General features: G+C 56.0%; 1 protein-coding gene across 1 annotated transcript in view; it reads left to right on the top strand.

Annotated features, from left to right (window-relative positions):
- ASTN2 (astrotactin 2) overlaps positions 1-12,623 on the top strand; it is a 366,252-nt gene that overhangs the window by 210,381 nt on the left and 143,248 nt on the right. Inside the window, exons 12-13 of the mRNA XM_075519966.1 lie at positions 1,069-1,235; positions 3,250-3,438. Coding sequence (XP_075376081.1) covers positions 1,069-1,235; positions 3,250-3,438 — 356 coding nt within the window. The remainder of the gene's footprint in view (positions 1-1,068; positions 1,236-3,249; positions 3,439-12,623) is intronic.

Genomic DNA, 12,623 nt, shown 5'->3' with positions numbered 1-12,623 from the left:
TCTCCCGTCGGGACCCTGCCTGTGACAGCGGGCGCAGGGTCCAGGGTCTCCTGAACTTTTATTAATATGTACAGCATTTTGCTCACACAGAAAATTGATTTTCTTTTTTAAGCACGAAGTATAGCGGTTTTATAACCTTTCTTCTGCTTGACAGAGGCCATTTATAACCTGCCTTCATCACTACCTGTACAAGCTCCAGTCTAACTCATCTTCAAGAAATTCCATAATGCATTTTTAATTGCAAGCTGCTCCTAGGCAAGATTTATTTATTTTTTCAAGGACTGGCCTTTTTGTTGTTGTTTGTGTGCGTGTGTGTTTGGCGGAAAGGGATAAATAACGCAAGTGGAATAGAAGAGTGCTTTAATCTGGGTGACAATTTATTGATGGCATTTGCCGCCTGCTGGCTTTTATCTTTTGGGACAAGGAAAGCCAGCTGGGGAACTGAAATTAAAACCCAGAGCCAGATCCCCAGCTTGTGTGAATCAGCGTGGTTCCCTCAGCTGTGGAAACCTGTTCTGATGAGCCTGGGCTGCGATCCTGTCCTCCCCCAGTCCTCCCTCCACCGCGGGCCAGTCCTGCCTGCGGCTGCCTCCTCCCGTGGGCCGAGATGCTTTTCTGGGTCGCTCCCAAGCGTTGAGATGGTTTGCTGGGTTGGTCCCAGGTGTCGAGATGGTTTTTCTGGGTCACACCGGACTTCTCTGCATCTCAGAGGAACAGGTAACAAACGCAGAGGGTTTCTCCAGCGCGTTACAGAGCAGGTCGTCACGCTTCGCCCCACGCTGGCTTGAGGCTTCATCGCTGTGTAATTTTGCTGCCTCAGGGATTTCACCCTTCTCCGGAGGGAGGATGGGGAGTGTGGCTTTTGCAGCAGACCAGGTCCTTGTCCTGTGGTCCTTGCCCCTTCTCCAAAGGCTGTGTGAGGAGGTGCAGGACCCCGTCCATCACTCGGGATGAACTCATCTCCTTTAGATGTAGACGGAGTTCAGCAGCACGACACATGGATCGTTGTGGCTCCAGGGTAGGTGAGGACCCATGGGTGACCTTACCGTGTCCCCTCTCTCGCTGCAGTGCCCTGAGGACCTCCGACCCATGAAGGATGGCACCGGTTGCTACGACTACTCCAAAGGGATCGACTGCTCGGATGGCTTCAATGGCGGCTGCGAGCAGCTCTGTCTCCAGCAGACCCTTCCTCTGCCCCATGACCCCTCGTCCAGCACCATCTTCATGTTCTGTGGGTGAGTCCCCTCCAACGCTCCTGCATCTCCTGCTAGCAGCTAAAGAACCCGTGTCCTTTTCCATCCCTGCCAACCCTCCCGTGGCGGCTGTCCCCAAGATGGCATGCCCAGCAAGGGAGCTGGGCACCCGAGAAAAAAGCTGTTTGCGGAGCCGACTTCCAACAGGGAGTAGAGGCACCTGGTTTGCCTGCGGGCAAAAGCATATGCGAGCGCGAGGAGCAATGTGAGCAGATGCACCTTCCTCCTCTCCCCCGCCGTGTGACGGTACGGTTTGATCTGTGACTCACTGTGAAGGGACCCAAATATCGTACATTGCGTGTTGGAGGGGGAAGGTGGAGGATTTGTTTAAAAAAATACTACTTTTTTTTTTTTCCCCCCTCCCCTGTGCCTCTCTTAAAATAGAGTTTCATCCCTGATTTTGGCGGGGATCCTATAATCCTACACAATTTAGTTTTTTCTCTCAGGAAAATCTCCCTGGCTGCAGTATGTTCTAAAAGGAGCTCAGTGATTATCTGGCTTTATGCTGCACAGCTGCAGCCAGCCAGCCATCACCCCCCCCGGCCCACGCCGGCCCCGGCGCCGGGGCTCTGCACATTGCATCCCTTGGCTGGTTCACGCTCTTAGGCACACGGGGAGCCTACTGCGCATCCCCGTGGGAAGGATTAGGGTGAAGGAGGGGAAAAGGAGCCCTTTTGGGAAGGAAATGCCCACAACATCCTAACAGTAACTCCACGGAGCATCTGTCGAGTCCCGATGCTGCAGGAGCAGCAGAGACCTCATGCAGCCCCAGCCGCTGGCTGCTCCCCTGGGAAGAACAGCCCAGGGAGCTCTGCCCCTGTCAGCTTCTCTCTTTTTTTTTAATCCCTTTTTGCAGGTTTGTTGGGTTCCCCCCCCCACCTTCTTTTTTTATTATTGTTTAGCAGCACAGAGCAGTTGAGTCACTAAGAGAGAGCACGTTGCCTCCGCCGTGCCTGCAAAAGGGGCTGGAAATCCTTGTAGGCACAAGCAACCTTTGTGGGGAGGGTCTAGAAAATCTTGGGACATTACGTGGTCTCCATCCACACCCACACAGGGAATCTGCATTTCAGTCTTCCATCCCCAAGGATAGAGACTGGTTCCTTTTTTTTTTTTTTTTTTTTTTTTTTAAAATCCCTTTTCAAGGCAGAGCCACGCTTCGGGAACAGGCAAGGAAAAGTGCGACAGACGGGTGGGAGTTTCACTTGCAACAGTAAAACGCGGTAGAGGAATGGGAGAGGGGAGCAAGCCTGGGTGGGGGTTGGATTGATGTTAGCAGAGCGCTGTGGCTACAGGGAGGAAGGGGCCGGCAGGGAACGGAGGTTTCCGTGTCGGCTGGGAGCAGCAATGCTGGGGAAAAGGCCGGAGGAAGGAGGGGAGGCAGGATGAGCACAAATACAAAAGATGGCACTGATGTCTCCAGTGTCTGTAGTTAAGTCACATCCCTGCTGCCTGCCTCGGTTTCCCTTACTGTCCGCTGAAGACGAGCGCGTGCATCTTACCCACGATGTTCTGGAAAGTGGGACCAAAGAGCAAAGGAGCAGCCACGCTGGAGCTGCTTCCTTGCAGGAGGGCACTGCTGGGTGGAAAAAGGGCCGGAGCTTGATTTTGCTTTGCTCTTGCCTGGGGAATGTACCTGCACCGCAGCAGCGTCAGAGGGCACCGGGCGGTCAGCGATGGTCGAGCAGCAGATGCGAGCGGGCTCAGCTCCGCTCTCCAGCGCGGGCGCAGCTCCCAGGCGGGAGAGCGTGGCTGCAGGCGGACAGGGTCCTGCTGCTGCAGGAAGGATGGGTGTTGGGAGCCAGGCGCTCGTTTGCTGGTCGCCCAACCGAGCCGCTGCAGAGGATGCGGGCTCTGCAACCTCTGCACCTTCCTGGGCAGCTGCTGCAGGTGTTGACGGTGCTCGGCTGGGCTCGGCAGACACTCGTCCCACGGCAGGGCTCGTGGGGTTGCACGCTCTGCGCCTGGCCCATCTCATGTAGCTTGTGGTGCTCTGCAGGTGCGTGGAGGAGTACAAGCTGGCCCCAGATGGGAAGTCCTGCCTGATGCTGTCTGACATCTGCGAGGGCCCCAAGTGCCTGAAGTCGGATGCCAAGTTCAATGACACCCTCTTTGGGGAGATGCTTCACGGCTATAACAACAGGAGCCAGCACGTCAACCAAGGGCAGGTGTTCCAGATGACCTTCAGGTATGGCCTGGTTCTGCTCCTACTTTTGGGAACATTGGGATGGTGAGATGGGACCAAGGTCCATTGGTGCAGAGACAGCATCTCTGACGCATTCACTAGCAGATACCTGGGGGAAGAGGACAACAAGCATCCATGGTTTTCCTACTTGCTCATCAGGCAGCAGCACAGGAGCCTCCTGGGCCAGTGATTCTTGGCAGATGAGCGTTTAATTGCCTTTGATGGGCTTTTCTTGGTGGCGTTGCCTCATCTCGTTCTGAATGCTGATGTCTTTTGTCTCTGCAATATCCTGCGACAATGAGTTCGGCCGTGAATTGTGCGTAGCGTGACAAGCATTTCCTTTGGCGTGTTACCAACCTATGCGAGCTGGTTTTATTCAGTGCCCCCAGTTATAGTACTGGGAGGAGCCGTGGATATAGCATAATAAGAAGTAAGGTGAATAAGCTGAAGGTAAATACCCCACCAGAGCGCAAGTAGCAGGTAGCAGGGGGTGTTCGCAAGCTGCATCCCGGGTGTATCGGGAGTGCCGAGGGTCGGATGCGGGTGGGGAGAGCAGGGTTTGAACAGCCCAGGTCTTCACCTTTACGTGCTCACGGAGGAGAGCTTGCTGGTAGTTGCTGAATTCAGGGCTGGAAAATGAGTTGATCTATTTATTTTTCTTCAGTTCTCCTGAACACAGCCACATTTTGATCGCGTGTAAACCAAGGTGGGCCTATGAGTTTCAAAGCAGCAGTGCTGATCACGGTCAGGAGAGGATCCAGCCCACGACCCACCCAGACACGACTCCTCCTTGCCCAGCATCTGCCAGTGCACTGAGGGTTTCTTTCCTATTAAGGCACTGAGACCTCATTGCTGCCTCTGATTTTAGCTGGAGCTGTGGGTGCTCATCACTGCTGGCCACGGTGTTTTTCTGGGCGCTTTTTCCCCAGCTGAGTGCAGTCTTCCTAGCTATGAATTCACGCTGAACTCTGGCCTTTTGCTCTCTTGATGGCGGATGAATTACGAGCTCCACCAGCACAAAGGCGCTCAGAACGCCGCAGCCACTGGAGTGCTTGGAGCCAGCAGAGCCGCAGTCTTTGCTGGAAGTGAGAATTGACAGTACACGAAGGCAATTTTCCCAGTGGGCTCCTCTTTGCTTTCTCTCCCTCCCACGTTACAAGTGTCAATGGGTCCATCAGAGCAGAGCTAGGGCTGCAGAGCTGAAATTTTCCATGAGCTGGCAGGTCGAGCAGGTCTGGGGGCTTCAACTCCCCGAGCCCATTGCTTGGGAATGCCAGACCCGGACAGGCTCCCCCCGAATGAGGTCCAGCCCCAGCTTGTGCCGTCAGTCTCTATGCACCAAACCTCCTTTTGCAGAGGCTTTAATTTCCTCTCCAGCTCATCCGTAGCCTGCCCTTTGCTTGCACTGCAAAGCAGGAGGGTTGGAAAGGCATCCTTCCCCTGCCTCAGCCGGGGCTGGGGTCTAAGGGCTGCTTTGTTGCTGCCGGAAAGCAAACGCATATCCCATCCTCAGGGCTAAATTCTAGCTGGAAAGCACACAAGGTTGTCTGTGGGTCTGGTTTATCCTGGGCCACGTGGCTTCTCCAAGTCATGCTGTCCGGGAGCATCCCAGGGACGGTGGGTTTGAGCAGTCCCAGGCGGGACCAGGAGCGGTTCCTGCCGGGGCTGCCCTTGGCCTCTTTGCTCTTGGGATAAAACCCCTGTGGGATTGCATCTCCCAGGGTCAGAGCCCAAAGCACTTCCTGGGGCTCATGGCTGACAGGTTTTCAGGTTAAAAAAAAAAGGGCCGCTAGCGATCCGTCCTCCTTGCCACGGCTGGCACTGCTCCTGCCGCGCTGTGTGGGTGATGGCTGGGGTGCGTGCGATGCGGGGAAGCTTTTCCCAGTGAGGGTCTGCGCAGCAGGAGCCAGGTCTTCTGCACAACCCTGCCATCACAAACAGGGTTTTCAGTGCCCAGCGTCGGCTGGGGGACTAGTCCCAGGTCTAACAGCTGTGCGGGGCAGGAGAAAGCAGGTCTGAAACAAGAGCAACCTGCAAAGCCTGCCTGCGTGTTGCAGGCTATAGCGTGTGATGGGCTGGTTCAGCAGAGCTTGGAGCCTGGCAGGAGGCAGCACGTCTTGCTCCAGAAATGCTTTTGGCAGCCTGGAAGGTCAGCACGGCTGCCCTTTCCCATTGGAATGTAGCCTGGTGGCTCCAGAAGCACCGGGCAGTGATGAGAAGGGCTCGCGTCCCCGCGCGCAGCGTCCTTCCCCGTGGCCAGGCTGCCCGGTGTGTCGGAGGGTTACGCCATAGAAGCACCATTACATCATCTCCTAACAAGGGAAGAGAAGGAGGTTAATGGAGAAGAAATTATTAACTAAAAGATGTAATTTGCCTCTGATTTTCATAGATATTCAAGAACCTCTCTGAGCATTAAGACACCAGCTGTTAGAGAAGCCCTTAATTTGGTGCATTTGAAACATAGCAGGAAGCTGCCTAATACCAGGGATTAAAAGCCTGTTTCTGCAAAGTAGGAGCAAGAACCTGCTATCAGAACAAGGGGCTGAGTATTTTAGAGGGATTTATAACTGCTGGGATCCTTTAGCTATGCAGATGTGACAGTCCTTTGAATGGTGTCTGCTTCCCATGTCGCCACATCTTCAGTGTCTTTAATAAATAGGATATTCTCAATCTGCCAGGCATGTCAGCGTGGCGTGGGGAGGAAGCCTTTGTGCTGGGAAAAGCCGTCTCTCACACCCCGGCCTGGGCAACACCTATCAGTTACAGAGGTATTTCCATCCTGTCGGGGTTGGGGTGGTCTCTTTGCCACCCAACGGTCTGCAGGGCTGATTAGAGCCTCTGCCCTTCTCTGGTGGCTGCGTGGTCCTCCCGGCCGTGGCCCAGCACAGCACGGGGATGGAGCTGGTTTAGCACCGACGGCTTTATCGTGTCCGGCCAGCTCAAAAGGATGGGGATGTGCAGCGGGTACCTTGAGGACGCAGAGTAAGGATGGCGTTTGACATGAGCACGCGGCACAGCAGGCTGGCAGCGGGAGGGCTGCACAGCTTGAAAGTCCCAGACCTGAGACCAGCCTGCGCTTCTAGTCAGTGCTGGCTCAGATTTTGGTTCTCCTCTTTAACCCACATCATTTTATCCAAGGGAGTCAGGCAGCACCCAAAACACTTTGGTGGCATGACCGAGGAGATGGTAACACCCAAGGGAAGGATGGAGAAAGCAAATACTGGCTGCTGTGACCCGGGATGGGCAGCAGCCAGAGCAGTTCATACTGTGTGCGCTATATGTGCTCCGTATAGACACCAGCACTGGTGCAACTCCTCGTTGTGTTGCACAGAACCTGTCCCAACTCGCGCGTCCCTTTGTGCTGGCGCCGAGAACCCTCTCCCCTTCCATCGGTGATAGCGAAGCCACAACCCAGCAGGATGTGAGCACCACAGCATCCCTGCAGCTCAGCTCGAGCCGTCGTGAGTTAGGAGCTCTGTGGACAGTTTTTTCCATACTGAGGTGGCTTAATAACCACTAATTATCGCTGTGGTGGTTGGGGTGCTCGGCTGACCTGTTGGACAAGCCAGCGAGCGTCAAGGTTCCTGCTTGGACGAGTGCACCATGTCATTGCTGCTGCTGTTTTATTGCAAGCATTTAAATCAAAGTGCTCCTCTGGCGATGCTTCCTCCGTGCAGTCCCTCGCTGGACCCTTTGGTGGGGGGCAGAGGAGAGGCCTTTGGATCACACACCAGAACCCCCCTCGCTCCTTCCACCGTTGAGCCGAAAGCACATTCAGAGCTGCCACCTTCTTCTGGGCATCCCTCTCTTTTTTTAAAAAAAGGTTCTTCTCTTTGGCGAAATGCTGCGCAGTGTTAATAAGTAGATGGGATTGGAGTTGATCTATTCCAGTCACACCTCTCGGTCTAGCCGGGAGGCTCAGCAGTGGATCCAGCTCACTAAAGACTAGATTAGAGCGATTTTCCCCCCATTGCCTCACGGTGGGGCAGAGCCCAAACTCCGCGCCGTCCCCAAATCACCGGGGTATTATTTTCCAAATGGGTTGTTTGTTCGTTCCTTATCTGTTTTGTGCCATCTCTTTGCCACGAGGGAATAGAGATTTTTGTTTAAGAGCTGTTTGCAGTTTCAGACTGTTGCTTTTATGCCATTAATATGGAGAAACCCCAAATTACTACCCGTGGTGCCAGCTTTACTCTCTGGATTATTACTGCACGGCAAACGGGATGTCAGAGCAACGCGTGGTGGAGCGCTCCCCAGGGAGCAGCCCTCTGCCCTAACCAGGGTCTCTTCCCATCCCTGCCTACGGCTCTGCCTCTCGTCCCAGCTCTTGCTCCAGCTTGGCATAGCCCCGAGACATGGGGAGCACCTCGCTCGCCTGCGCAGCCCCCGTTTGATCCCCCCCAGCGGAGATGCAACGAGTCCGGAGAGTTTCTGGGTGTTAGGGGCAGATAAGCAGCCAAAATGGTTTGGGGGCTGGAGCAGGGAGAGGTTTTGTCAGCGCTCCCTCGCTGCTCGGTGCAAAAAAATGGCTAAACACGGCGTGTTTTCCCCTTTCCATAACCAGGGAGGACGGCTCCGGAGGATGCAGGGCTGCCGTGCCGTGCTGAGCGCCTTCCTGCAGATTGGAAACACCCTTCCCTCTGCAAATCAGTCCTCGTAGGATGCTGTTCCTCGCATCCCTGCCTGTAAAACAGGGCTGCTACTTCTTTACACCCTTGGGGAAGGGAAAGGGCGGGTTGGAGGTGGTGCTGAGCACCGGCTGGTGCTGCCGAGCACAGCGCTGCGGTGGCCGGGGTGCCGCGGGGAGGGACAGGGGACGGGCACCCGCTCGCCCCAAGCGCTGCCAGCCCGGCAGCCGGCTCTGCCTCTGCACAGCTACGTTAATGCTGTCAGGCAGCGTGCCGGGTCGCTGAACCGATGCGGGGAATTGTCATAATATTGATGGGGAGTTTGGCAAGTTAATTTTAAATCTGTCACTCCTTCCCCTCGCTGCTTCTCAGCCCTTAATAAACCAGCGTGGCGACGGTGGGGCGTGCTGACGGCTCGGCGCCGTCCCTGCCGGGGGGCTGCTTTGGGAAACGTCCCCACCCCATCGCTCCCCCCTGCACCGGGGGAGGCCTCCTGCGAGCTGCACCCGGTGTCTCCCCCGGCCATGGGTGGTGCCAGGGCCGGGATGGGTGCTCCGCCGGGTGCAGCATCGCATGTGAGTGCGGGAGGCTGCGCGGGGGCTTCGCTGGTGCCTCCCGGCTTGGAGCTCGGGGGCCAGCCCCGGCGAGGCCATCCTGCTTCCCCCGCGGCATCACAAAGGTAACGTCTGTAACTAGTTAAATTAACGCTATTGATTTTTTCGTATTTTTTTCCCTCTCTGTGAAACCTCCGAGCACAGAAGTTATAATTGCGCTGTTTATTATTCCTGTGCCGGCGAGCTCGGCGCCAGCCGGTACCCCAACGCCTTGTTTACCTATTACCCTTCAGGCCAGGATAACGGATGGATCTCTTTTCCAGTGGCTGCCTTCCATTTCATTCCTCTTTTTATTATTTGTTGCTGCAATTCTATTACCTGTTCACAACTCTGAAGCCTCAGACATACTAGTTGGAAGCAATGATGTCTTTCCAAGCCAGGCTAATGCCTCAGGCCTTGGTCCTCGGTAGCGGGTAAGGGGGTCATTAGCAGTTTAGCAGCTCTGTGGAGCTGTTGTGGGATGTGACGACGCTCCGCGCTCTGCCCTGCTCCCAGTAGGTGCCATGCAGGGGCACCGCCTGCTCCCAGCCGGGGATGCTGCCTGCGGAGCAGAGGTGTCCTGGTACCTGGCCATGCCACACGCAATGGCTTTGCAGCCCCCAAAGGGCCCCCCTCTGAGCCTTTTTTCCTCAATCCCCCAAGGGCCCCTAAAAAAATGAGCCATTTTTCCTCAATCCCATTTTTTCCACCTCTCAACCTAGCGTCAGGGACATCCTGGCTGCTTTCTTGAGACCATCCAGCCCTTTTCAGAGCCCGCAACAGGTTGCACATAGACACACACCGTGCATTTTGAGCGCATCCTCACTGGCCAGGCCAAGCATTGAGATTTTACTAATCCAGTGTATAAATGACTAATGCAATTAGCACAGCACCCCGTCAGTTAGGTTACTATTGCATCCTGCGTGCATCAGCCCTGCTCCATTTCAAAGTTAGCATCCCACCGAGGAGAAGAACAGATTGCGTGGCTTTGAGCTGGAATTTTCGACAGTCTGCAGCCACACGCTTTTGCACCGGTTGGGTAGCGGTTTTTTATTCTTGTAACAAAACAAAAGCAAGTCGAGTCCCAGCGATATCCTAAAGACAATGTAGGGCTCCAGGGTGGAAGAGATGGTTTTTAAGATACACTGATTGAGATGTTAGTAATAGAGGTATTTTAAGTTTTTCAGAGGTTTTCAGACTCGCTCTGCACCCGGTGTGGGCAGGATTTAAGGAGCGGGCCAGCACATTGTCGATGAGCGTCGGCATGGCTCTCTCAGCCACCTCCTGCTCTTGCTGCCCCGTCCCTGCTCCATTTCATTCCAGTCTGTGCAGGCAGCAGGATAACCTTGCATGAGGTCAGCCTCTGCTGTTTGGCCATTGCCCGCGAGAGCCCCACCGCTCCCAGCGCGTGCCTGAGCCCTGGGGAGGAGGAGGGACGGCAGGGTGGAAGCTGCCCGCGCAGCCAGAGCCCAAAAACAATGGCACACCCATGACTTGGGGCTTGGGCTCCTTCCCCAGCCCCTCCTGAGCCCCAGGCAGTTTGTGAAGACGTGCTGCTCCAAAAAAATAGGTGAGCGTTAAAAAAATGCAACCAAACACCCCACCTTCATCATGAGGCTGAGGAAGAGCCAAGCAGCTTTCACCTCGGTCCATGCCCTGAAAGCAGGCTTGGCAGCCGTGCAAACCGGCGAGTTGGTGTTTCAAAAGTGAGCTCGGGCCCCGGGGATGGGCAGTGAGAGGGCAGAGCTGGCGTGGTGCCCTGGGAGCCGTGGGTACCGCGGGTCTGTACCCCAAAGCCACTCTTGCGGACACAGGCACAGTCCAGAGCAGAGATACTGCTGTTGGAGACGGTACCAGCACCCACCGGAGCTGATGGAGTGTCACCCACGGGCTTCTGCCGGGCTTGGGGACCAGCCGGCCGTGGCAGAGCTTTCCTTTCCCCCGGCAGCAGAGCTGCTCCCCCACAGCGAGGGATGACGGGGAGCTGCTCCCCCACCCCGCGGCCCCGCTCCCCCCCGGCCCTGGCAGCGCGTTTGTGTCTGCGCAGATGTTTGTATTCTCAGCAGCTGATGAAAATATTCATTATCTTGTTAGCTGCTGCGGCGGAGGAAGTTCAGATTTGCATTTCCACAGCTAATCACGCAGCACAAACAGAGCCTGTCACCCAGCAGCGCTAATTGGGCAGAGCAGCGCTGCGCCCAGGCAGGGAGCCCTTCCTCTTGCCCTTCCCACCGCCAGCGGGAACGGCAGAGAAGGGCCGGGGCTGCACGGGTGCACCGTGGAGGCAAGGAGGGTGACGGGGTTTCTGGCAGCAGGAGGCGGAGGAAGGCAGCGGGCAGCGGGGCTTGGGCAGCGTGCGTTAGCTGGGTTGGTTGGAGTAGTGCCGGTCCTTGGGCTGGATGGGAGCAGGCAGTGGGATCCCAGTCCGGGAACGCTGCTGGGGCAAGGCGCGCGCGTGTGCGTACGGGAAGGTCGTGTCTCCTAGCCCTGGGGCTGGGAGCTCCGTGTGGGGCGTGGGAAGGGTGTGGGGGATGCTCGTCCTTTGGAGGAGCTGGTCTGGGACACGGGCTCCTCCTGCAAGGAGCCTGCCCTGCTGTCATCAGCCTGTGACCCTCAGGGGACACCCATGTCCCCCCACGCAGCTGTCAGGGGGCTCAGTGAGGTCTCCAGGGTTCACCCTGTGAAAAGCTGATGGTGATACCCTTGTCTCGAGTCCTGAACGTGAGGAAAGGACAAAGGTTTGAGAGAGGGGACATGGACTCGCACAGGAGAGGAGGGACCGGAGGTTGGCGTTGGGCACTTGCAGAGCGCGAGCGGGGCTCTGCTCCCCTCCTGGGTTTGGCAGAGGCACGGTGATTCATGCCATCCCCTCCCTGTCACCACTCCCTTCGTGGTGCCCGGCACTGCCAAGCTTGCCTTCGCTTTTCCGAGCTCCCAGGGCACCCGGGACGTTCCCCCCCTTCCCCTGTGGTGTGGGGAGCAGTCCATGAGACCGACTGGCTGACCTGCTAGCCTTTCCCATCTCTGACTTTTTTGATGCTAATTATAGCTAGTGTTATTGCATAGTTAATCTGCATTATTAAGAGATGCAGTGGAAATTGGTTTTATAATAATAACAGCTCAGATTTATAGAGTACCTTTCATCCCAGGGGGTCCTTATTGGCTTTATAGCCTTGCAGTAGTGTACAGACTTGCAGAGAGGAATTGCTTCTCCTTCTTTCCTCATCCGACGTGGGGTGCAGCCACTGCTGGGGCACGGGGCTCTGCACCCACTTGGGACACATGAAAATAAGGATTATGTTCAGCAGAAAAGAAAGAAGAGAGCGAGGCGGGAGGGCTTGAAGCAGTGAATTGTACTCACCCGGCTTTAAACTGTGATAGCAGGGGTTTCCATCATGCTGTGGGCATATCCTTGGTGCTCACCGTTAGCACGGGCTGTGGGTTTGCACTGCTTGCACCCCGGACACGGCGCTGGCGGTACCTCTGGGGACAAGGCTGACACTTACCAGCCCGTCACTGCTCTTCCTCACTAGTGCCAGTGCTGGTCGACGGAGATTCCCCATCCAAGGACTAAATCGGCTTGACATTGACTTAGCAATGCGGATCCTTGCTCCAGGCAATGCAGTCGTGAGCAGGCACCAGCATGGGGATATCTGAGCGCTCCGCAGCTAGGCCAGCTGTCGAGCCATACCTGCCTCTGAGTTAGCAGCAGGGCTTGGACGCAATCCTCGGTGCAGCAGAAAATCTTGTCTTGCTCTTTCCCATCCCAAGTGATCTCTACAGAGATGGAGGATTTACCCTTCTCCGTGTTGCAGTGTAACTCCTGACTGTGTAAACCTGAAGGCAAGTGCTAGGTTTGGGCTTGGGCCCCATCAGTTCAACTGTCCACCAAAGGCGGTGAAGGTGGTGGACAAGCTATGCTGGGAGCTCTCCCATCCCCTGCCGCACCCTACCCGTAGGGCACGTG

This window comes from Mycteria americana, chromosome 17 (genome assembly GCF_035582795.1).
Source record: "Mycteria americana isolate JAX WOST 10 ecotype Jacksonville Zoo and Gardens chromosome 17, USCA_MyAme_1.0, whole genome shotgun sequence".
Lineage (NCBI taxonomy): Eukaryota > Metazoa > Chordata > Aves > Ciconiiformes > Ciconiidae > Mycteria > Mycteria americana.
Note: the sequence above shows the minus strand (reverse complement) of the source record. Positions and strands in the feature narration are given on the sequence as shown.